A 26,355-nucleotide genomic window follows, 5' to 3' on the forward strand; every position below is an offset into this window, starting at 1 on the left:
TGGGGCCCGGTGCAGGTGCAGGAGTTTGAGCACATCAATGGGAAGTGGAGCCTACCTGAGCTGAAGCCGTTAGTCAGCATGGAGTCCTCTCGAGCATCGTCCCCCGGCCTCAAAACCACCACCTCCACACCTGAACCCAGCACCAACACCACCCCCTGCACCTCTACCCCAGGTAACACATGCACACTCACACACACAGCCAGATACACACACTAACATGCACACACACACCCAGATGTGCACACTAATATGCACACACACACACAGATACACAGACACTTGCATGCACACACACACACACACACATATATATCCTGCACCAAGTGAGCATATACAGATTGATAGGGCTCTATAGATGGATCAGAATCTGACCTGTTTGGCCTCCTCCAGCTACACCCTCCCCACCTGACAAATCGGAAAAGAACGTAAAGGAGGCCATGAAGGAGGGAGAGAGCCAGCCAGAGCGAGAGGCTGAGAAGGAGAAGGAAAAGGAGAAGGAGGAGAGTGAGAAGGACAGCAGTGAAAGCAAAGATCCTGCAGAGGTACAAGATCATAGACTACACTGCCGTAACGCTGGAATGGTGGCTATTGGGTTTGAATCTTTGGCTATAATAATAATAATAATTATTATAATAACAATAATAAATGATGTCATATTAAACTATCATGTCTTTTATTACTACAAATATTATTCATAATAATAGCCATTATTAATATTTTTTAAATAATAATATACACTCAGTGGCCACTTTAAATTATATAGACATGCCTAAATTTCAGCCTTACACTTTGGATCATATGTACCTTTGCTCTAGCGCTTAATGCTTAAGCACAGACTCAGTCCCTGTAGATAAGTGAAACTACATGTACAACATGTCACACTTCTCTATTAAGCCCTCGACCACCATAAAGGACGCAACACAAGCTTCACCCTCCAGCCAAAAACCTGACGCAGAGGAAGGGCCTGGCGTGACAGAGGAGGAGGGCAAGGAGACTCCCCGGTCCCAGGGCAGGAGGAGAGGAAGCCGAGGAGAACAAAGAGAAGGGGGCCCTACTGATGCTGAGAAGCCAGTCTCTGATACAGCGCCCTCTGCTGGAGAAGAAGAGAATCAAGGTACTGCTGCAGAGTAATAGCATACCTGACCACTGATTTCTATTTGTGGTTGCCGACCGCTTCTCCTGGCAGAAAAATAGCACTTTCTAGATTGTGATAAAATGTAAAAAAAAGCTTGCTTCTGATCTCAGACAGCCTTGATCAAGTTTTTATGTAAAAAGTAGTCAATTGCTGACAGTAATGTGTTCCTTTTAAAATTAAATACAAAAATGTCTCTGTAAATTCAATCTTTTGGAAAATGAATATTGGAAGATCTCAAATGTGTACTTTTATAACACAAAAACATAAACATAAATCTATATAATAAAGTCTAGGGTGCCTAAGACTTCTGCGCAGTACTGTATATATATAGTATATATATATATCAAGTTGTCTGTTTCCATGACTCACAGGACATTATGAAAGATAAGCACTAATCCAGACACGCCTATCCTTAATCTATTCAAGGCCTTGTACAAAAATTCTTGCTTAAATAGCCCAGTTCCTATTAATGTCAAGGGAAAATTTCTAATTCTATCCTCAAACCTTATAGAAGATTGAGGTCAGTCCCACGCAAACTCAAAGTCGGTTGCCAAAAAAAAGGTTAAATAAATGATACACAGTGCATCCTGTTGGGTGCTCAGAAGCAAGGATGGCTCATCCCTTATTCTGTTCTTCCATGTTTTTGGTACCTAGATGTGCCAGTCAGGTAGGTACCAAACCACTGCAGCTTGAATACAGAAACAGAAAATATATGCATTTAGCTGACCTCTTATCCATGTTACTCTTCCCTGGCCATTATGTTAAACTGTTCCAGAAGTGTAGCAGAAGTTATGCTAAACTCCCCACAAGTGAATAAAATAGGCAGGTGAACTGAGGATGTTTTGACTGTTATTGCAGAGGTGGAAAAGGTAGAAGAGGAGGAGAAAAGACAACAGAGGAAACTAGTGAGGAGTCAGTCGGTGTCTCAGAAACAAGCAGGTGGCAAAAACAAGGAGGATAGCCTGCCCTCTGATGTCAAGAAGGTGAGTGACCATCACCTTCTCCCCTGCTCTCTGGTCATTCATCAACTGTAATTGTGTTACTCAACAGTAGTAACACGGTAGCATTATGGAGACAGGCTTTATCATTATTATTCTTCTATACAGAATCTGTGTTTAGTGTTATATGAAAAGAAACCAGACCCCATAGTGCAAGGTCTGCAACCCTGTACACTGGAGGGCCACAGGGTAGAGTAGGTTTCAGCATTACTTTGCACTTAACTTATCAGTTAAAGGAGGTCATTACACACCCAGCTCTCTATATCCTGCTATATCTCAACTGGTTGATTTTAAGGTAAAACCAAAACAGCAGACCAGGACCAGGTTTGCACTGACACCTGCCAGCATATGTAGCTAAAAGGCTAAATTGCTCCTGACAAATATGCTATGAAGTTAAACTACTAAAAACGTGCCAAACACTGCTGTGGATGTGTGGGTATGCCTTGCCAAGGTGTAAGTTGCCGGACAGCATACCTGCCATCCAAATGTCTGCCTTTTCACAGAGGAAGTGAAGGGTGAAAAGGATGCTGGGAAGGATGGCAAGGTTACAAAGAGGAAATTCCCAGAGGGACCAATGGGAAAGCAGAACGTCCACGCTTCATGTTCAACATTGCTGATGGCGGATTCACCGGTAACTGTTTTGTCGCAAATGGCACAGCATGTGGTTTGGATTAGATTTTTATTTTCAATGTTAATTTTCCTGTTTTGGACTTCTCTATATCCACTTTCCCCGCAGAGCTGCACGCCCTGTGGCAGAACGAGGAGCGGGCAGCGATATCCTCAGGGAAGGTGAATGAGATCTGGCACCGAAGGCATGACTATTGGCTGCTGGCAGCATCGTGCTGTATCCTTTTTAAACACCGCTACAGATGACCTCTTCTCTTAAAAGTCTACACACTGCACCACTTTTAGTGTTAATTCAACTCACAGTTCATTTCACGGTTCATTTCACATTTATGACAATGCTGTAGACACCCTCTCAATGAGCTCGCAAGCCATCACAAATGTTAACATTTCTGCAATACTGTCCGGGCCAGTTGAAACCATACACTAAAACTGAAATAATATGGAAACAACACCAGAAATTTAACTATCCCTTGAATTTAAACATTAGGGCATATATATGAATTTATTTGTTAGGGACAAGTATAATAAAATACTGATAAAAATGGCAAAAAAGCAGTGCCCTCTGCATAGCATATGTGTTTACATCCACTGCTAAATTAAGAGGAAAGTTATTTGAAGTATCTTTACTACCTGCAATCTTCCCCAGCCCCCAGCTCCCCCCCCCCCCCCCCTTACTGCCTCCCATGCTAGTGGTTATTGTCCTTGACTCCCCGTAGTCATGGATACGCTCGCTGGCAGGACATACAGAATGACGTGCAGTTTGCCATCGTCAATGAGCCATTCAAGACCCCAAGCAAACAAGGCAACTTCCTGGAGATGAAGAACAAGTTCCTGGCTCGCCGTTTCAAGGTGAAATGAAACTCAAGAGTAGACCAGTGTCTAATGTTACTGCCAATGTCCCTGTTGGTAGTAATAGTGGTAAGCAGTTAAAGGAATGTAAGCAATTATACAACTAAGGACCAGTTTCAGAGCTTGTTGGCACAGTGGTTCAGGGACTAGGTGTAGATGACCAGTCTAGTCGAACCTTATAACAGAGGATTAAAATAAACAAGGTTATCAAGGTAATACTAATAATTGTCAGGGCTTGATGGAAGACCACATGACACAATGACACAATTTATTTGACTTTCTCAGGGTAGCTATCAAGCTAAAATCACGTGTACGGCAGCTACCAGTAATCCACAGTGTGAAAGAGCAGCGCTCTCTCCCTCCAGCTGTTGGAGCAGGCATTGGTGATCGAGGAGCAGCTGCGCCGGGCGGCCTACCTGAACATGACGCAGGACCCCACCCACCCCGCCATGGCCCTGAACGCCCGATTCGCGGAGGTGGAGTGCCTGGCGGAGTCACACCAACACCTGAGCAAGGAGTCTCTGGCCGGGAACAAGCCTGCCAACGCTGTCCTACACAAAGGTGAGGGAGCGAAGGAGAGAGAAAGATGAGAGAGGCGGAAGATTTTTATTTTTATTTCTTAGAACTGCACAGTCTGTGGAGAGAGACCTTTGGTGTGATTGGATGTCATTGTAATTGCAGTGTTGAACCAGCTGGAGGAGCTGCTGAGCGATATGAAGGCAGATGTGACACGGCTACCTGCCACACTGTCCCGAATCCCGCCCATTGCTGCCCGCCTTCAGATGTCTGAGAGGAGCATCCTTAGCAGGCTGGCCAACAAGGGGAATGAGGCCCACGCACCCCCGGTACTTATAAACACACACACACACACACACACTATATACACTCACATGCAAACACCCACACAGTCACACACACACACACACACACACACATACAAACCAGTAGACACACCCAAACACTCACACTCACAACGCCAGGGTATGCACACATGTATGCACACTTAGTAAATACTAGATGGTTGATATCAGTTTTGCACAAACATCATCTAGATAAACATACTGTTGGCTGAAATTCTATGTGATGCTTGACTGTTGTACGTACCCCCCTCTCTCCCTCTCTCTCTCTGTGCAGCCCATTCCCCTGGGACCATATGCCACACCACACAATTTTGGGGCACCCTTTACCCCTGCCCCACCAGGCGCCATGTCTCTGGGGGGAACAAACTACAGCCACATGCCCCCTGGGTCCTTCATATCAGGTCAGTGGGCAGAATCACACTTGAGAATCACACTTAATTACATGTGAGGTCAATTTACAGATAGGTCAGTGTGCAAACCTTAATTACATGCAAGAGTGATGTGCGGAATGGCATCTTGATCAGTACAGTATGAGTGAGCACAATACCGGTTTATTCATGTATAACGTTTGTGTTATTCATGTACTATATGAGGTTAGTATGCTGAATCAGATCTTAATCTCAAATGAGGTTAAGGTGAGAATTTAATGGGGAATAATCTGGATTTTTTCAATGTTAACTGACAAAATGTATGCTTTTCAAATTATATATGTATAGTTTTGATGAATATTTAGTAATAAAGTATGTTTCAGTTCATGCACCAGTCATTTATACAGAGAAAATATAAATGAGTAGGTTTCATGACAATTTGTTTTGTAAGCACCTGTTAAGAAACTATATCGGGTACATTATTCTAAGGCTGGTAATGTTGTGGAGTTTGTTCTATTATGCCAACAGGGCTGGTGGTCAATTTAGGAAATGAAAATGCTAATTCATTTAATTGAAAGATTCCCATTGAACATTTTGGACATTTCCCAGTTCATTATGTGCCATAAATTGTGTTTTCAGTTTTGTCACACCAGCCCAAGCAGCCCTTTAGTATAAAATGTGTTTGCACCAATGTGAAAGGGACCATTTTCAAATAAGGCTGAAGCCGTGGCAACTGGTTATGTTGCTCTGGTTAAGAGCATCTGCAATAGGGTCTTTACAGTTGGGCCAGGAATGACCCCAGAGTTTGTGCGGACCAAAAGTTGTGTGGAGAAATGTAATGGCCTAAGACTTGATATAATTTGTGCATGTGCAAGAAAATAAGAACACGGTGAGGGTGGTACCACACTGGTACCCTGACCCTTGTACTGTACCAATATCCAAGCTAGAGGGGTTTATCTGGCATTGGAGTAAGGAGTTAGCTGGTTTTCTCCTTAATCCTGCTTTGTCAGATACTCCATCAGATTGTGAAGTATTCAGCACTTAAGGAATGGAACACTCGTAAATTATGCCAAAATGTTCTGCAATGGCAGTGGAGCGTATTTGTTTGGGGACTGGGTTTACAACTCAAAGGCTGTGGATTCAAAAACACATTTTTGACACAGTGTGAGCAGTCACTAATTGCACTTATGACCCACCGTATATAACATGCCATTTGTACCATTACCTTCCTATCTCTTGTTGTGTATATGTATTCTGATGGGAGTTAACTGTACTGATTTTGGTTGTCCACATGTGGAATTATTATTACCGTTGTATGGCTATGATTGCGATTAGACAGAAACTTCTGCCGTTAAGCCTCAGGCACTGTGTAAATAATGTGTGGTTATAATGCTACATAATACTGTTGTATACATACCAAATGCATAGGTAAAACATTATCATCAAAGAACAATGTTTCTTTATTGAGGTTTTGGGTTTGAAACAGTGGAGAGATGTCTGCCATTCCCTTAATTCTAGCGGGATATATGCAGACAGTCTGCTTGTTTGAACTTCCAATGGGCTGTGAAATATACCTTGCTTGCTGAGAAGGGTCTTTCTGTGCCCTGTTTTCAGGTATTTGATAGCTAAGACAACATCAGGTATTGTCCATTTTGAATGCCACCCTGTAGCGCGTGCACTGCCACCCTGTAGTGCGTGCACTGACTGGCAAGAGTCAAAATGCACAGTTGAAGCTAAGCAGCAAGCTGTTTAATACTACACTGCAGAATCACACATACTCCTATTAGAGTTCAGAGAAGGGCAACCAGATTGGTTCCATGTATAAGATGGGAAGATGATATGAGGAGGATGTCATGAGGAATGACTCAAGATGCTTAATCTCTTTAAGTTTAGTAAGCTTTGGGGAGAATTTCATTGAGGCTTTTAAAATCGTTAAAGAGATTAACAAAGTGAACTACAGGTAATTATTCAGGGTGAGCAGAACGAGGTGGCATAAATGGAAATTGGCAAAGGATAAATTCCGCACAGATATTAGGAAGTATATAGAGAGTGATCACTGTGTAGAATAGCTTGCCAGGACATGCAGGAGGGGCAGAAACACGGGTGGTTTTTAACACCAGGCTTGATACGGTGATAGAAACTATTTAATTTTAGCAGTAGGTACACTTTAGTGGAAGGAAAAGGCTACCATTGCTGGGCTGAATGGCCTTTTCGCTGCATTACGCTATGTTACGTTAAGTTAGGTTGAAGTTAAGTATTAGAGTTGATTTTGCAGTGAATATTTGACTGTGCACTACTGTATGAGAGTTCATTTATGAAACAAAACATGTATTGAAGTTGCACATTGGTGCAGCACTTTTCTTCTGTCTGTGTCAAATCAACAGGGACCATACAAGCTGTAGTCCCTGTTGATTAGACACAGAAACGAGAAAATGATATTTAACAGTTGAAACCACGGAATTACCTATAGCACAGGCAGTCCTTTTTGGATATCATGATCTCAGATTTTGATTCTAAAATATGCTGTCTGCTTTCATGATTGATTATGTCATAAGTATTTGCAAGATCCTAAAGATTTCCTTGTAGGCAGATGAAACACACTACCAGGCTCTCAGCGAACTTGGTCTTTCAGTGAGATGCTATAATTTTTCGAAGAGATAATTGTACAGAATAAGTGACGTCCATAAGTATTTGGACTGTGGTGCAATTTCTGTTCTTTTGGCTGCTTCCATGCATGTGTTAGGGGTGTGTATATATGACTTTCCCTTGTGTTAGCAGTTTGCTGTCAAACTCTTATAGCTTTAGCTATACACAGGGATTTGGACTTGAAATCATTCCCTGTGGATTCAGATTTGTAGGTAGGATGGTCATGCAGTTAAACAGCAAGGAAGGGAGGGCGGGCGGGGCGGGGGGGGGTGTGAATTTGGGGATTGATGGTCCTGGGGTTGAATCTTGGGTTGTTGATTTTTACCGGTCATGGAGTGATAACGTAATTACGTCATTACAAACAAAAAACGTTTCATTCTGTGATGAGACAGATCTGCATCAGACTCCCAGGAGTGTTTTGTATTTTAAATTATTATTACTGTCAGTAATCTAATGCTGCCCTTTGACTGGTCAGTTTTATTTTTCCAACATTGACCTCGTCTGAAATAATGACTTTTTTTTCCTCACTGGAGTGATGTTCATACAATATTTTTCCCAATTGGGGAATTACAGTTTTTCCGTTTTTGGCAAGTTTTTTTCTTCTTTTTTGGAAAAAAAACCTTTTGTCTTGAATTTTATCTTTAATCTTGCCAGTTTTCCTGCGGCTGTTGCGAGGAAACGATACCGCATATTTCAATCGCTTTTTTGGGGAACATTTTTCTTTTTCTTGTTTTTTTGTCCTCCGCTCCCTTCTCCCAGTCTCTACAGTGTGCCACTTGTCTGCCCCCCACAGAGGCTGGCACCTTCCTGAAGACCAAGGAGCACGACGTCCTGCAGCGCCAACGTGTGGTGGACCTGTGGAAGGATGGCAGGTCGGAAGGGGCCATCGGGCTGGAGCTGAGGATGCCCAAGTCTACCGTGCACAGCATCATCGTCAAGTACCGCCTCAGCAACACCGTGGAAAACCTGCCACGAAATGGGAGGCCCAAAAAACCCTAGGACATGGAGAGAGAGGGAGAGCGAGAGAGAGAGAGAAAGAGAGAGGAAGGGAGGGAAGACAGGGCTGGTGCGCGAGAGAGAGAGCACAGGAGAAGGGGGACCGAAAACATCTTCTACAGTGACAGACAGAGGAAGGGAGGGGTGATGTGAGAGGGAGAATGAGGAATAACAGAACTGGGAGAGAAAAAAGCAGAGGAAAAAGGTGGTAGAGAGGAAGAGGAAGAGACAGCAGGAGAGTAACGGCCGGGTAGCGCAGTGTCGACACATCTCCCTGCCAGATCATAACCCCCTCTGGATGGACTTATTTGATCTTGTCACTGAGCCACAGCCTCACCCAAATGCAGCTCCATCCTTTACCCAGGAGCGCCCCATTCCCCTTCTCTGTCTCCTCCTCTCTCTAACAGCACCACGGGTCAGCCAGCTCCGCGGGAGAGAATACAGCCTTGGTTATCTTTTTCTCTTCTTTTTTTTTCCTCAAGACTGATAAAATCAAAAATCTAAAATGGATCAGAAACACTCTGATGGAGAACACCAAGTGAATGAAGACAGCAGGAAGATCCCCCTGGATCTCCAAGCGCCTGAAATGCGCCCGTCCTTTACCAAAGCTTTACGTCCTCAGAATTTCCTCAAACAACCACGAACAACAGAAAGCAGATTCTGCCTGACTTCATGACCTTGCTTAGGAATCTCTGGATGACCCAGTTACACAGAAGCTCAGGAATCAGGGATTTACCATTGAAGACTGACCCAGCTGATCCTTACTTCACGTCTTCTCTGCTTGCTGTGCTCCAAGTGCTCATACACACCTAAACCTGGAGGGATCAAAAAAGCTCTTGGATGGTCAAGCCGGAAGTCAGACTTTTGAGTTGGGAGAACACTAGAGTGGAAGGACCAAGGGCAAACTGATTTTCTTCTGCTTTTGCGTAAGAAAGCCTGTTTGATAAAAAAAAAACAAAAAAAAAACAGAAACAGATCTGTCTCTGGGCCACTTTGGTGGGTTGAGTCCGGGAGTGGTGGTGGGGAAAATGGTGGGGAGGGTTGTAAGTGTAGCACATGCAGTACATTACAGGGATAAAAATAGTGTCTGTCTGGGGAGGGAAGGATGACTCAATGTGTCAGACCTCACTTGCCCTGTGGTTTACAGCCAGACACTTGCAAACATGATTGGTGAATTTGTGTAGAAGGAATAAAAAGCTTAGTCATCAGCCAACATGGATGTTTTAAATAGCAATTTAAAGTGCGAACCACCAGGTTGCAGAACTTCTGCTGATGGCTGCTGTGCTCCCAACATGTCAAATCTGGAGTAAAGATGAAATGAATCCTCTCAGCCAAGTCATAACTTGTTATGAAACCTGTCATTTAATTTGTTAATAGTTGTTTTAATGTGGACTGTGAAGTCTTTGCTACATTCTAAGACTTTTTAGAAGTAAAAACTCAGCATTCTTGTCTTCTTGATCTGAACCAGGCTTAAAACACAAACACACGTATGCACGCACACGCACACACACACACATACGCACACACAAATACACACACTCACACACAAACAGAGGGAACATTGGTCAGATCATAAGTACAATAACTCCATTAGTGCTTCCCTACAGGAAGTCGTGTCTTACAGTGTGTGCGCGCGATGTGTATATGTAAACTGTCGTGTGTTGTTCACTATTTTATACAATATGCAACATTTTCACAGGCAAGAAGTAGAATGCCTGCTCTCTAAACCTTTATGGAAAAACCTTCAAAAAGAGATATATACATGCAGTATATGTTTTACCAAAGAAACTGTAGCAACACTCTGTTCACATTGCCCTCATTTTACCTGGTGGTATGTACACTTTACTGTAGGTAACTGTTACCCTTCAAGGGATCTGTTACATCAAGCCAAGCTACCCAAATGCTCTGGTGATCAGGGCACAATCAGTCAATGTAATATGACTGAAATCGTTTTTATTTTCCTGGTGTTTGAAGCAAGCAGGAGACAACGGGGCTCATCCTAATAGGATTCTACATGTCAAAGCCTGAATATTCCTTGAGTATCCTTGCCAATCGGGAAGAGTGTGAGACACATGGGCTATGAGTGATGTGTATATAGGGGCTGGTGGTAACCATGTGTATGTATGTTTATGAAAAGTGTTTGTGACCCTTTATCCCATGCCTATGAATGCATATAATGGTTTTATAAAGGCTATACATTTCCCACCTATAGTAAAGTATTACCTAAACGTTGTCTGGGAAGTAACCAGCAGAAGAACAAACAGCAGTACTGTATTTAGAAGTATGACAAGGTAGAATTTGTGGATCAGATTAAAACCTTCATGCGAAACAACAGCATTTGACAATGTGAAACACTGAAATTTAATCATCTGTTGCAGTAGTTTGATGAGAGTACATCAAATTACTTTTGGAAAATACCATTTAAAAATGAAAGGGAGCAACCCTGAACTACTTTGCAATGCCGTCCTACTGTCCTGGAGCTGTTCATGTGGTATATCTTTAATCAGACTCCAGTGTAACAGGGTCTGTTGAGCATGGGTCAGTAGATATCCGTCATTCATTATGCTGATATGTTAATGTGTCCTGACATACTGATAGTCCTAGGCAGTTTCCCCTTGTCTAATTTATGCAATGGCACCTTAGTGTACGCTGGTTACTCAGAATGCTTAGGGCTGTTGGTATTTCTGGTTTGTTATCCTGGTGACTCGTCAAGATGTATTTAAAGTGGCCCTGTTATTTCTATTGTCAAATTATTGTTTGGTGGAAGGACAGTTCTTTAATGTGTTTTGGGGGCATGGAAACAACCTGGATTCTGATGTCTGGCAGTCACTCTACTGTAGGGGCCTGCAGCCCTGGTCCTGGAGAACTGCAGGCTTTTTCTGTTGTTACTCAGCACTTAATTGGTTAATTCAGTTATAGCAACTGATTACAGAGTTAACTTCACTTTCTTGGGTCTGAATCAGTTGCAAAAACCCAGCAGACCCTAGTTGCTTTTCAGGACCAGGGTTGCAGTCAGACTCCATTTTACACGTTAAGGTTACAATAATTCTGTACAACTCTTCGGTGAGCAGTTTTGTTGGAACGTCCCTTAATTTAAATTGAGTGCAAAAAAAAACAGCCCTTTTGAGACACTTATTCATTGACTGCCCTGTTAGCTTAAAACATTTACATACAAGTCTGTTAGAACCTTACTGCAGCTAGATTAATTATTTTTTATGAGGTTCCCATCTTTTGGTCTTTTTTGATGTGTGAAATTAGGGAAAACAAGCAGCTGTTTTCTTAAATTCCATAGGCCTCATTTATAAAATCATCTTGGAATTCATCCTAAATGTGAACGTAAGACCATTTCCTAAAATGTTCCTACAAACAATTTACAAAATGTCCATACACACGAATAAATGTCCCAAAAATGATCAATTTATATTAAAAAAGACCAATTTATAAATCAGAAATCAGGATAAAACTATGAACGAGGCTATGAACTCCACCCAGTGAACTTAAATATCCTTATCTGACTGGGTTTTCTGCTATATATTCCCTGCTAAACCACTGTCATGTGATGTAGAATGGATTTATTGCCATTTTATATTTTTCTTTTGCTTTATGTTTTGATAGTTTACGACTGTGTTAATGTTATACATTAATGTTATACATATTGCACAGCTTAATATTTGTTAAAATTATTTTATTTCAATGGAGTTGTCATTGACAGTTGTCAATACAAGTCTTCTGTTGCTTGCTCTCATTTTAGCTCCGCTCCCAACTACCATTTCTGTGTATCAGTCATTATGAAATGTGATGTTTTTAAATTGCTCGTTCATTTTAAGCTTTAAAACCATAAAGGTATTGATTTGTTTTATTTTTTATTATTAATATTATTATTTGGCTTTTCTATTTTCCATAACAGTTTACACACAATGTTAACACAATGGCTGCCATCAACTTTGGGGGAGATACACCGTAGGACCACCTAGTCAGATGTCAAATCTCACAAAGATGCTAGCAGGTCTAGATACCAATTCATTTATAAATATTGGGCACACTCTGTCTCCCCCCCAAGCCTACACATATACAGTAGCTGCAATATCCTATTTAATGGCATAGCCACAAGTAAAACCTGATACACATCCTTTAAGAACATTTTCACATCAGTTTCAGTTTTTATGTATCGCAATTTGTGCGTCAATTTTTAGATACAATCAAATCTATTTGATATTTATCGCATGTCTGTATGTAAAAACGTTTATAAATGAGGCCCCTTGTCAAGATGTCTAGATGTCAGTTTATTATGGTACAATATGCTGTTTTTTGTTAGAATACTGTTTTTCATTTGAAATAGACCAAAGGCTCAGCCATTTCTGCTATGAGTGAGTTTGTGTATTCCAACACTAAAAGCCAAAAGCATATTAGACACCGAGCAATAATAATAACAATAATCATAATACAAATCAAATGCTAAAACAAAAATATCAGTCAGTAACTTGAAGTTTGAACCAGAATTCCTCAAATGAGGAAAATGTATGTTTATCCTGTATGTGTCTGTCTTCAATTCATATCTGTCCACAAATGCTGCTGCAGTTTTCATGTCATCTTGGTGTCACATACCTCAATGTCTCTAATGCTGATATAACCTGATAAAGTCATGCACTGCCATTTAGATTTTTTACATGGTAAGCCTTTAACAGGTGTGCTATTGTGTCCCCCAAGTACGTCTTTTAAACTCCAATTGGCATAGCCATGTGATTTAGCTGATGTTGGAGCACCTGTTTGTGTGTTGTGTACCCATGAGTCTCCATGCCCACCCCAACAGCATACAACAAACTTGACAGTTTATTTTTTACATTATTCTTTTTTTTATATATAGTATGTTATTATTAATGTATAATGTAAGCTTGCACATTAAAGGAAGTATCACAGCTGTTCCACAGCACACATCATTGGTATCATTCCTGCTTTATTTATTCCTGGGAGTTCCTTTTGTTGATATTGTTGGAAAAAAAGGAGGTAAAACAACAGTTAGTTTGCAGTGATTGTGTCATTCTGTATGTTAGCCTGTCTTTCTTATTCTGTCGCTCTCTCACAGTGCTGAACGGCACCCCCATGGGGATGAAGAAGGAGAGGGAGGGAGAATTTCTGCTGGAAAGGAGGGAGCAGAGGAGTGGAGAGGTGATCTGCATTGATGACTGAGTCCAGGTCCCTCACTCAAAGACACATACACAAACAGACTCACACACACACACACACGCCCTCACGCACACAACTAACCGCCACCGTCACTGTCACACAACGCACTCCTGACATGCAGTACAGACACAAAACCTTTTCACTCATGAACTGCAGATCTTGGCAGCTGCAAGAAGGCCTATGCTTTAAACAAAACCCAGGTCTCCCTGGAGCAGCCGACCCTGGTACTCAAATCAATCAGAGAGATCTCAGTGTAGGCTCCACACAGACAAGATGATCAATCGCTGTACAGATACAACACTTACATAATAAAGTTAGCAGCCTAGTTTGACTGCTTCACCACTCACAACTTTGGGGGAAGAGACCCCAGTCAGGTGAAAAACACACCCATACACAGTAATATGTTAAACAATGGTTTACATGAATAATGTCAGCATGCATTGATGTAGTCCTTCAAAACTTGGTTTCATTCTTAATTCTAACATGAAGACTTTCACTGTTTCATAGCTAACATGTTTAATCTTAAACACAATCTTGCAACCAACGGTACTCTTTGGTACTCCCATCCCTCCCCACCAGATCTTAACTGGATTGGAAATAAACTCCCTTATGTTTAGGTTTATAGAAGTTGTTTATTTAATGGTACATGTAAGAATACAACCATTCCTGGACTTGCTTATACCTGTAAAATATTTTGTATCATTTATTTCTCTAAACAGCCGCAAAAAACTCAATAATTGTACATTTTCTGCAGAACAAACACACACATTCACTTTGTGAAAAGACCGCTTCCATATTGCATGAATAGTGTACCTTATTCCTACTTCTAGCACCTCCTACGATTCCATTACAGTTTTTTCAAAATCTGGTGCAAACCAGGAAACCAGTCTCTCCAAAAACAAATACATTTCGGGATTGTCCAGGATTACACAGAAATTACTGCATACAGCAATTGTATCCTTTAAAATAAGATTGCTTTTTCTTAACGTGCTGCTTGGTTTTGAGAAACATGAGGGCACTTCTCTGTCCAGATTTCCTGCATGCTAGAAGTAAAGAGCAACTTTGTCACTCTTTACAACAAATATTACCACATATAGGTAAGGTGACGAGTGTGCATGGATAATCAAATGCATATTTGCATTCTGTCCACTGATAATCACTGCTTTTTTCCATATCCTCCTACAGCCAAGCAATTATTATTTGTCCCTTCTACAGGACCTGAGTCTCTGGTCTTCTCTAGCGAGAACCATATATTTCCTGTGCTGAAATCTAAACTGTAATGGACATTCAATCGAAATGAAATAAATTGACTGTACCATCCAGTATTGTCAGAAAATGAAAGTACTTCTTTCTGCTGAGTCTCAGGAGGATATGTGATGAGACAGGGAGTGTCGGTGGGTGGGTGGAGTGCATCCAGAACCTTCTTTTCCAGGTTCTGGGTACACGCGCATCTCTGTGACATTTCAAGGCCTGTCAGTTCTTCCCTCAGACTTGTCATTGCAGACAACCCACTTTACACTTGTGTTACTCAAAAAATAGTGAAAGCGGGGCTATATGAAAAAATCCCCAATTTTAGTTGCCCTCTAAATGAACCAGGATTGCTATTGAGGTTTTTTGTTCCCCTGCTGAGAGGACCTGAAACACATTCTCCTAATTCTGAGTCTGCTCACCGGTGCCACCTTGTGGCAGTGGAGCAGATTACCTGCCTGCAGTGACCCGTTGGCGCTGGTTATTTTTAACATTAGGCTGCACCGTAGTCTGCTGAGGCCACGCAGTGGAAACAAAGCATCACTGTACAGAGGACACATCCACATGGTCAACACTGAAGACCCTGGTCTCACATGCCTCTTCACTGCAGTTCTGTTCTGACGCATGTACACTAAATCGGTCGTGAGCTCATGGGGAAATATATTGTGTAAACAACTGTGCATCCTTTATTGAATACTGCTGTTTTTTTCTGAGGCTCCCTAAAGATTCATCCTTAGTTCCTGTAAAAGATTTCATTTTTGGTTTAAGGCTTGTGGGAGAGGTGCTCTAATCTGATTTATGATGTGTGTACTGGTACCTCCAATCTTATCCCAATTAAGTGGAATATTTTTTTACTGTAAGCCACAATAGTCTAGAACCCATGGTTCTGGTCCTATGGTTCTTGTTTTCACTCAGCACTGAATTGATCCATTAAAGCAGCTGATTTTAGGTAACTCATTTGCTTTCTTGGAAATTTAAGTTAAAATTTAAGTGAAAACAAAAACAAGCAGATCCTGTGCCCATCCAGAACTAGGGTTGCAGACTTGTGTGGCCTGTTCGACAAAGCAGGATTACTGAGTTAGCTGGATAGCTGCAGTGTGTAAAACCAGGAACCCTTTCAAATCCAGAACATGGACTGAAGTAAAAAGAGCTGTTCTGGGTTTTACTGTGTGCAGTTATCCGGCTAGCTCAGTAATTCTGCTTCGTGAAACAGACCACTGGTCTACAAAATACATGGATGTTTGACAATTAGGGCTGTCAAAGCTTAAATGCTTCTTTAAAATGTTTGACACATTCAGTCTTTTCATGCAATCCTCATTTTCAAAAGCATGCATGTTTTGCGTGTTCTCCATAGGAAGATATCTGAGCCTGTGGGAGAAATTTTTAAATCACATTGTTTTGCATTTACTTTCTAATACTTTTGAGTTCCTCTGCAACACTTTTGCATTCCCCTGATGTAGTGCAGCATCACACCAGGGCTCAGCACCAAACCTGGGAATCATTTTATCAAGACAGCTGTAATGGGTGCTTTGGTCAAAGGAACTTTCTCAAAGGAAAGCGTATTCCAGCCTGGAGGAGCTAACTCTACCCCAGTACCATTGTAATGGCATACTATTAACAGTTAGCTATTAAAATAGCTGCAGAAGTTATATGACTTGGCAAAGTTTATTTCCTTCATATTCATTATTACATACCATATGCACTAAATATTAAAGACAAAAGTGGGAAGTAATTCCATTATTTAATGTCTTTATTCCTAAAGTGCTGCAGAAATGAAAAAATATGACATTCAATTCCAGTAATTATTTTAAAACTATTCTTTGATTTTGTTATACTTATTTCATTGTATAAAAACAACGAAGACAGACAAAATCAAAACCCATTTTGCAAGCTCCCACCTTCAGCCTGTGCACCATCATTTTCAGGCCACACCTTTTCTTGAGTCTGCTATATTCCAGCCACAACCAGCAAAACTCCAGTCTGGCTTTTTTGAATTGCATGTGGCCTGGCAGTTTACTGAATGTATGGGTGTATTACTTATTTGAATTCTACTTATTCTTTGTTTTCTTTGTAGTATTTTAAAATGGAATGCGCTTTAATAAGGTTTTAACTTGAGGAAATTAAAAACATTAAATTACAATTAATCACAGAAAACTACCATCAAGCACTTTTTTTATTGTTTGACAGCCCTAATGAAAATACAATAACACACAGGAGGACAGTGGTTTTAGTCAAAAATGTTGAATGAGGTTTTGTTGAGAGGCCCTATTGCTTGTGACTGAGTAAAAACTGGTATTTTGGTTCGGGGCAGTTCAACAACTCTAAACTTACAGTTTTACTTAAGATGCTGCTTTAGAACATGCTGATATTTACTTTAAAACTTTTTTTAAAAGTAATTATTATTTTCCCTACAACCTTCCATCAGTTTTCTAATAAGCTGATTCTACCACTCCACTATCACCCCCTCAACCTTCTCTTTCTCATCAGCTCAGATTATTAATCATTTTATGAATTCTGTGACATTCTTTGCTAATTTAAGCCTGGTTTGTTGTGCTTTCTTGCATTTTCTACATTTTATTGCAACAAAAATTCCAAAAGTTGATAGTTAAACAATATTAATAGAATTGGTATGGATTTACTGAGACAAGTTCTCCAAGTAAATTAACACTTCAATTGAATACATTTTCTAGATTTGGGGCTTGTGAGTTAATATATAGGAGAACGAACCCCCGTGTAATCAAACAGTGATCAACTGGGTTCACTCCATGCTGGACACATCTACTGCAAATTTCTTTTTAGATGAAATCTGTTTCTGTGTTGGGGTATTTACATTAATTCAGTAGAAAGATTGTGACAGGGTGAATGCGTATTAATGTCAGTTTGCTTTTAAACCCTATGCCAGTATTTCATAGTGGAATTAACTAAATCTTTTGTACCCTGAGAATTATTCAACCGAGATGGTATTGATGAATTAGGAGGTATTTAACTGTCATTTTGCTCATCAAGCATTCAAAAGCTATCATTTCAAGTGTTCTGCCTGAAATAATTTGGCAGCACTTTTCATGTGTTTTTGCAAGCTCCACACTAGAGTAACTTGTCAAATGAAGCACTTTTTAAAAAATGTTCTCAAGTGTGTCCTCCTCCCTCTTCATTTTTTATTTGTTGATATCAGTCACTGTGAGCGTTGTGGTGTAGAACAATCAAGTGACAGTGAAACGTCTATAATGAGTCTCTTTTTCTGTTTGTAATAAAATCAACATAAATGAACAAATGGTTGTGGTGACTGTATTGTCTGTACACGGATAACAGTAAGCATTTTATTGTGCAATGTACTACAGTATAGGCCAATTCCATTTCATTTCAGCCAATTCAGAAAATTAACAAAAAAATCCTCAGGGTATAATGGGCATTTTTCAACCCAAACTCAGCTGGTGTGAAAAGATAAATTGCTATTGTAGGCAATGACAAAAATGTAAAGACAGTTTTCATTGCAGTCAGTTGTCAATATGACCACTGCAGCTTGTGATTTTAACAGTTCAAATCAGTAAATCACTAGTAATTACTCATTTAACACACTTTATGGTACACAGAATATGAATTTAGAAATTTTGAAAGTATGACCAACCACCATGTTACTCCTTTAAGATATACTTAACGAACCCTCATGTCCCAACAGTAGATACATCTCTTGTGTGACAAATAACACATAGAGGTTTTACTTTGTCATTATATTAAAATGACAGAAAGGGTGTAATGTTTAACTTCACTGTAGATCAAATGAACACTAAAGAAAAGAAAGAAAAGAAATCAAGCCTTTTGATTGGAAGGAATGGCGGTGGGGACAGGGAGCTTAAAGGTTCATTTTGGGTGCTTCGTTCGCCAGTCTGTCAAGTGCTTCCCCGTCAAATCGGAGTAAGTGCCAGCCCTCAGTGGCGGTCAGGTCCTGGGCTCCCTTGGAGAAGTAGAAGTCCAGGGACGGAGTGCTCCAGTCCAGCACTTTAAACTGCAGGCGCACACACTGCTGTTCCTTACCCACCTGAACAGACACAAGAGCCTGGTTATAGGGCGCATATTTCTTACTGGAATACTGATGTGTGAACATTTGTGGTTGAGGAACAAGGTACTGGGTAGCAGTGTAGTATAAAGGAACTGGGCTTGCAACTCGGATGTTGTATGTTTCATTCCCAGGTGGGGCACTGCCATTTTACTCTTGACCAATTATATAACCAAAATTGCTTCAGTAAAATATATTATGCTATACTACCACCACATGGGACCACTGGATATTATACCAATAGCTTAACAAACATACAGTGGTGTGAACAATTTCCTCAATTTTTGCATATTTGTCACACTTCATTGTTTCAAATCTTCAAACAAAATTTAATATAAGAAAAAGATAGCCTGAATAGACAGAAAGTACAGTTTCTAAAAGATCATTTCATTTATTGAGGGAAAAAGATTATCGAACAGTAATGGCCCCTGTATGAAAAAGTTTGATTACTTGATTACTTGAAGGCTTGATTACTGCCAGCCCTGGTGAATCTAAAAATCACTTAAAGAACCTTTCCAGCAATGTGAAGTAGGTTAATGGGTTCCAACAAGCGGCACACTATGCCATAATCAAAATAAATTCCGGAAGAGATGAGAAAGAAAGTTATTGAAATAAATCAGTCTGGAAAGGGTTACAAAGCCATTTCTAAGGCTCTTGGATTCCAGCGAACCACAGTGAGAGCCATTACCACCAAATGGATAGAGCTTGGTGAATCTTCAGCGATGTCAAAGACTGATCTCCAGTTATCGGAATCGTTTGGTTGCAGTTGTTACATTACATTACATTACATTACATGGCACTTAGCAGATGCTCTTATCCAGAGCGACGTACAATGAAGTGCAAATCAAACACAAGTATGAGTGCTAAGAGGACCTGAGAGGACAGTACAGTTCCGAGTCCTAGTGTAAACATACAGATAATCAGAACCCTTGAAGAGTACAATCAACTTTCAAACTAGCATACCACAGTTGGCAGCTAGAATACCCTGAATACAACAATACAACAGCCAATAAAAAACAACAATGTCTATACAAGTAACACTATCTATACAATCTATACATAAGTGCCATTACAGTCTAAGGCTAATCATGGTGGTGAGTTAGGGAGGGAAAGGTGTAGCCTGAAGAGATGAGTCTTCAGTCTGCGCTTGAAGGAGGTCAGAGACTCTGCCGTTCCGTTCTGACATCCACCGGGAGGTCATTCCACCACTGTGGGACCAGGACAGACAGCAGTCGTGAGCGTGAAGTGCAGGTGTGGCGAGGGGGAGGCGCCAGATGGCACGAAGTGGCAGAACGGAGGGGTCTTGTTGGTGTATAGGTCTTGATAAGGGATTGAATACAGTCTCCTCTTTTTGGCTCTATACACCACCACAATGGATTTGAAATGAAACGAACAAGATATGCTTTAACTGCAGACTTTCAGCTTTAATTTGAGGGTATTTACATCCAATTCAGGTGAACGGTGTAGGAATTACAACAGTTTCTATATGTGCCTCCCACTTTTTAAGGGACCAAAAGTAATGGGACAATTGGCTGCCCAGCTGTTCCATGGCCAGGTGTGTGTTATTCCCTCATTATCTAATTTATAAGGAGCAGATAAAAGGTCTAGAGTTCATTTCAAGTGTGCTATTTGCATTTGGAATCTGTTGCTGTCAACTCTCAATATGAGATCCAAAGAGCTGTCACTATCAGTGAAGCAAGCCATCATTAGGCTGAAAAATCAAAACAAACCCATCAGAGAGATAGCAAAAACATTAGGTGTGGCCAAATCAACTGTTTGGAACATTCTTAAAAAGAAAGAACGCACCGGTGAGCTCAGCAACACAAAAAGACCCGGAAGACCACCATTCTTTCCCTGGTGAAGAAAAACCCCTTCACAACAGTTGGCCAGATCAAGAACACTCTCCAGGAGGTAGGTGTATGTGTGTCAAAGTCAACAATCAAGAGAAGCCTTCACCAGAGTGAATACAGAGGGTTCACCACAAGATGTAAAAAAAGCGAAAGCAACCAAATAGTTTTTTAAGGCAAAGAAGTGGAATGTTATGCAATGGCCAAGTCAATCACCTGACCTGAATCCGATTGAACATGCATTTCACTTGCTGAAGACAAAACTGAAGGGAAAATGCCCCAAGAACAAGCAGGAACTGAAGACAGTTGCAGTAGAGGCCTGGCAGAGCATCACCAGGGATGAAACCCAGCGTCTGGTGATGTCTATGTGTTCCACACTTCAGGCTGTAATTGACTGCAAAGGATTTGCAACCAAGTATTAAAAAGTGAAAGTTTGATTTATGATTGTTAGTTTGTCCCATTACTTTTGGTCCCTTAAAAAGTGGGAGGCACATATACAAACTGTTGTAATTCCTACAACGTTCACCTGATTTGGATGTAAATACCCTCAAATTAAAGCTGAAAGTCTGCAGTTAAAGCATATCTTGTTCGTTTCATTTCAAATCCATTTGTGGTTGTCAGGGTTGGGAGGTAACACCGGGTGTGGCCACCAGGGGCTTATTATTATTTTCACCTGGCCCTCATTAGTGCCAGGGGAGCCTACCTCCGGTGGGTATTTAAAGCGCTTGCTGGCATTCCGTCGGCGCTTTGGTGTTCACTGTTCGCTCTGATACCAAGCCGGTATGCACGCGGTAAGACTCTGTCTGTGATGAGTCAGGTATCGTGCAGGTTCTGGGTTTTCTGTCTCATTTTAAAAGAAATAAGAAAGAAAAGAAATAGGGTAAGGAGGACGCTCAGCTAGCTGGTGCTGTGTGCACGGCTGACGCCTTCCGTAAGGTTCTGTTCTGTTTTCTTTTCTTTTACAGCTCGTGTGAGCTTGCGGGCGAGGGACGTTGTCCCCGGTATCTGTATTTTTGGTTTGTGTTTTTCCTGAGCTGCGACTCAAGGTTCTTTGTTTTCTCGCCTAGTCTTTTATACTAGGTTGTTATTTTATTTTGTCCCCGGTCCGGGGTGTTGCGGTGCTCACTTTTAGCACTCCTTTTCGTTGGGTTGTTCGCCCTGGTTTTCGAGGGTGCTTTATTTTCTGGTAGCCGGTTTTTGGGCTGTTCCTTTTATTTTGGTCGGAGTTGTCTCCAGACATTTTTTTGTTTCGTAATCCTTCTGGAGTTTTGTGGCGAACATGTTCGTTTTAAAGGGATTACCCTTGGTCGTTCTTGGCTCTCCGCCAGTCCCCGACCCTACAGTGGTGGTGTATAGAGCCAAAACGAGGAGACTGTATTCAATCCCTTATCAAGACCTATACACCAACAAGACCCCTCCGTTCTAAGGCGAAGAGGATCGAGTGGTTGACCGTGTCGAACGCCACAGAGAGGTCAAGAAGGATCAGGACAGAGGAGAGAGAGGTTGCTCGTGCAGCCTGAAGGGACTCATTGACGGAGAGGAGTGCGGTCTCCTTTGAGTTGTTGCTGCTAAAGGTGGCACAAGTTAAGTTTAGGGCGGCTATTACTTTTTCACATGGGCGATATAGGTGTTTCATAACCTTTTTCCTTCAATAAATGAAATTCTCATTTTAAAAAGTGTATTTTCTGTTTATCCAGGTCATCTAGTGTCTTATATTAAATTTTGTTTGCAAATAATCTTCAATCTATTTGCAAAAATAGAGGAAATTGGAGAGGGGGCAAATATTTTTTTCACACCACTAGTAAAAATGGCTCCAATTATGGAATGTATCAGTGACATAAATCACATCTGTTTGGGTGATTCCACATATATACACAAGTATGTATTTGTGTACAATCATTACTACTTTTCTACTCTTCGTTTGTTGTATGGCATGACAAGAACGAATAATGTTAAACTGAATGCAACTCTTTATTCCATTCTGACTATACAGTCAGATACTCCTGATGTAAAAACAGTGCACAGGAGATACAAATCGCAGCCACTTTGCTTAGTAGTGCTTTTCCAATGCCCTTCCCTGCAGATTTAGAACAGAGATGAATGTGAGTTCAAAACTATTCTGTGAAATTACCTGTGTGCACCAAGGTGCACCTTTATTACGAAATTTATTTACGAAAGCAGGCTTTCATCTTTTTGATACACACAAACACAAGCACACACCTCTGAATTCTGGCATCACATAAAGGTCCTCCAAATACACTGCCCGTCCTTTCCATGTGCTGTAGGTATAAAAGTATAAGGCATACCCCACCGTTGTATGTCCTGAATGAAATCAAGAAGACACTGTCAATTCATTTTCCTCATAAACCCGTAATAGAGAAAACACAGCCAGGAATCAAGATTAAAACCAGAAAAACAATACAGTCTGTACAGTACTTCAATGCTCCAATGCAGTTATTGATGCCTTGAACTCCCCATGAGGGATAATGAAGTTCTACTCTGTTGTTTTGAATTAGCATTTTGGCAATGCCAAGGAACAGAGGACATGCTCTGTACACAGAACTAAATCTACTTTTGAAATTTATTTAGAGGCCTTCCAGAGAATTTTGTACCTACTGAAGCTGTAAATGTATCTTTATATGAATCAGCCACTGTGTGCCAGCCTCTAGCCTTAAATAATAATACTGCATTTAGTCTTCGATTTATTATCTTACTATTTTGGGTTGAGGAGAAGGGGTATGAAGGTCTTTGGGTGCGCTATGAGAACCAATGTGAATGCTTGGTAGATTTATAATTAAATAATTTGTCAGAATATACATTTAAATCTTTAAAAGAAAACCTTCTTTGCTCTTGTGTTCCTCAGGGCCCTCTGCAACAAGGCAGTGAAAGAAGGGGATTTCAGAAAAGCCATCTTGTTCCAGCTCTAAAAGGGTTGATCGAGAAATTGAGACATGTAGTAATTAGATGGTCCTATTCCTTGATAGATCACCATGAGAACTCCATCACCCCAAGCAAAATCAGCCACTGACTTTGAGATCAATGATTCTACATAGCACCTCTGGGGCCCAATTACTTTCAAGACATTTCACCTTGTTTATATCATACCTTTATGTGAAATCTTCACCTGGTTTGGCATATTCATATATACGGCCAACTCCTGTGACGAGAAATAAAGTTTAGAAATATTTAAAATGAATCTGAAGCAGCATAAAATCAACTACACCATAGGGTAAAATTTGGGACACTTTTTACTAATGAAGTCTGCCCTCACCACCAGTTAAGATACCCATAACACTGCAAATTCCACATCCACATTTCTTAGCAATTCATATATACAGGCAAAATTGCTATATTATCACAAATCACATTACCAAAATGGTAATCCCTCCCTGTGGGATACCACATTAGATAATTTGGGATACAGCATGAACTCGGACACAAAGATACTTCACTTAATTAATAGATTCAAGCATCAGACATTTCCAAATTGTGTCTACTCTTCCTTTACCTTTTCATATGGAATATTTTATATGATATGAACCTTAATTGTTGTCTTTCTGTGATTTACTTTGTGTATCGGTATTTTTAGTTGGCTAGGTAAGCAGTGTTTGGATAGTTAAGTTTGGTCACTTTTGCTTTGTTGTTTGTTGGTTTATTTGTTTGTTTAAAAAAAATAAAAAATAACAGTTGTACAGGTAGCACTTTGTTGTACAGGTAGCACTTTGTTGTACAGGTAGCACTTTGTTGTACAGGTAGCACATTTTGTACGTCGCTCTGGATTAGAGCGTCTGCCAAATGCCAGTAATGTAATGTAAAAATGATATAGAAGGTATAAATTGTATCCCTTAACAAAGAGGAAGCGACCAAATAGGTCCGTTTAGTTTTATCAACTGGAGGAGGAGTTATGTCCATAATAAGTACCTGCAATAAATATAAAAATAGTAAAAAATTTTAATAAAAATGACAACTTGAAAGGTAAAACAAAAGCTAATTATTTTCATATATTAATTAATATTTTAATTGTAAAAAAATCCATTCAGTGAATATCGCAAACAAAGTAGCCTGTGTCCCAATAACCAAAGTTACTCATGAGCCAAATAAAATCTAAAGTATTGTCTGTTAAATATCTGTCTAACGGTGCTGTGTGTGTGTGTGTGTGTGTGTGTGTGTGTGTGTGTGTGTGTGTGTGTGTGCGCGCGCGCGTTTTTTGTCAGAGGAAGGGCCCGTAAAAAAATCTTGGACCGGGGCCCATCCTAAAAAGATGCCGCAGTGTCACGGCAGCTGCAGGAAATTTCACAACCTTAATAGGCAAATTGAATGTTTTTCAGGTCTTCATGAAACACCCAGAAGAACACAGTAATACAGTAATATGTATAAAATGTAACGTTAGTCATATGCTATTGAACAGACCTAAATCCCCAATGCAAGAAGACGCAACTGAAGTCATACCTTTACACAATGTTTACTTCTCGTCGTCTGTGGGATAGGTTGAGAGAAAGCGCATTTCACCTCACAACTCATTCAATTTTCTGGCTCGCTGACCATAATCATTCTAGACACATCTTTGCAATCTTCTTGCTTGGCGGCGCGTACTACAGCGAAATCCATATTCAGGCTCCGGCTTCATAAAACACAGGTCTTTAATAGCTATTTTAACTGATGCTGAGCAATGTAGCCCAGAGTGCATTATTCTAAAAACCCGGAATCTGGTTTTATTGAGGGCATTGATCCAGCTACTGTAACTCGGTAAACCTGTTTTGTAGATAAGTGGACACACAAGGTTGCTGAAGGCGGCACGGATGGTGTAGTGGGTAGCACTGCCGCCTCACAGCAAGGGGCCAGCCGTGTGTAGGTGTAGAGCCCTACGATGGTCACCACGGCTTGAATCCGCCCTTTGCCAAACCATGACATAAATAATGGAAACTATTTCCTTGTAGAATTGTCCCATAATCATGTTTGTCGTGTCATTAGATCTCCAGCTCCATTTCACTATGGATAGGAAATCCTTTCTGCCATCATTCTACTTAATAGTTATCTCAAATACAATTAAGGTATTTGGCTCTGTCCCCCACTGTTCACTCTGAACAATATGGGATATGCAATTTGTTTTAAGTACATTGTTTTTAATGGCTGTTATTGTAACTCTGTAAATGTTTTTTTAATTTTTTAATTTTATTGTTTCAAATTGTTAAAATTAGGGATATGTTACGGCCCCCTGCTCTGTGCTACTTATTCTGGCGTTACTTCACAGGTGCCTTGTTGGCGGAGCACCAGGTCATTTGCGCAATTGGGAGCACCTGTGACCAGACATTACATCACTACTGACATTAGATCAATTATTGCAATTTATTACATACACAAAAAAAGATTACAATGTTATATACAGTGCCATCTGTAATGTTTAGGACAAAGACATTTTTTTTTGGCTCTGTTCTCCACAATTTTTGATTTGTAATCAAAAATGCATGAAGGGCATGTTTACAGACTTTGGTTTCACCATATTGAAATTGAAGTGTGTTTTATATATAGTAACAATAAACAAA

General features: G+C 40.5%; 2 protein-coding genes across 2 annotated transcripts; one reads left to right on the plus strand and one right to left on the minus strand.

Annotated features, from left to right (window-relative positions):
* The first annotated feature begins 2,634 nt into the window (after positions 1-2,634).
* On the plus strand, positions 2,635-18,182 carry LOC133133813 (chromodomain-helicase-DNA-binding protein 3-like). The gene is made up of 8 exons (XM_061250050.1): positions 2,635-2,764; positions 2,870-2,972; positions 3,477-3,609; positions 3,975-4,170; positions 4,291-4,454; positions 4,744-4,870; positions 5,818-5,820; positions 13,563-18,182. Exons 1-8 carry the CDS (start codon positions 2,734-2,736, stop codon positions 13,664-13,666), a joined length of 861 nt encoding a protein of 286 aa, XP_061106034.1. The 5' UTR covers positions 2,635-2,733; the 3' UTR covers positions 13,667-18,182.
* A 579-nt stretch (positions 18,183-18,761) lies between these two features.
* Positions 18,762-25,420, minus strand: LOC133133266 (thialysine N-epsilon-acetyltransferase-like). Its single transcript, XM_061249368.1, has 6 exons — positions 25,355-25,420; positions 23,918-23,969; positions 23,652-23,735; positions 23,033-23,134; positions 22,858-22,889; positions 18,762-18,947 (listed from the first exon to the last, which is right to left on the minus strand). The coding sequence occupies exons 1-6, from the start codon at positions 25,418-25,420 to the stop codon at positions 18,762-18,764; spliced, it is 522 nt and encodes a 173-aa protein (XP_061105352.1).
* Between the last annotated feature and the right edge of the window lie 935 nt (positions 25,421-26,355).

The sequence above is a fragment of the Conger conger genome, chromosome 7 (assembly GCF_963514075.1).
Source record: "Conger conger chromosome 7, fConCon1.1, whole genome shotgun sequence".
Classification (NCBI taxonomy): Eukaryota; Metazoa; Chordata; class Actinopteri; order Anguilliformes; family Congridae; genus Conger; species Conger conger.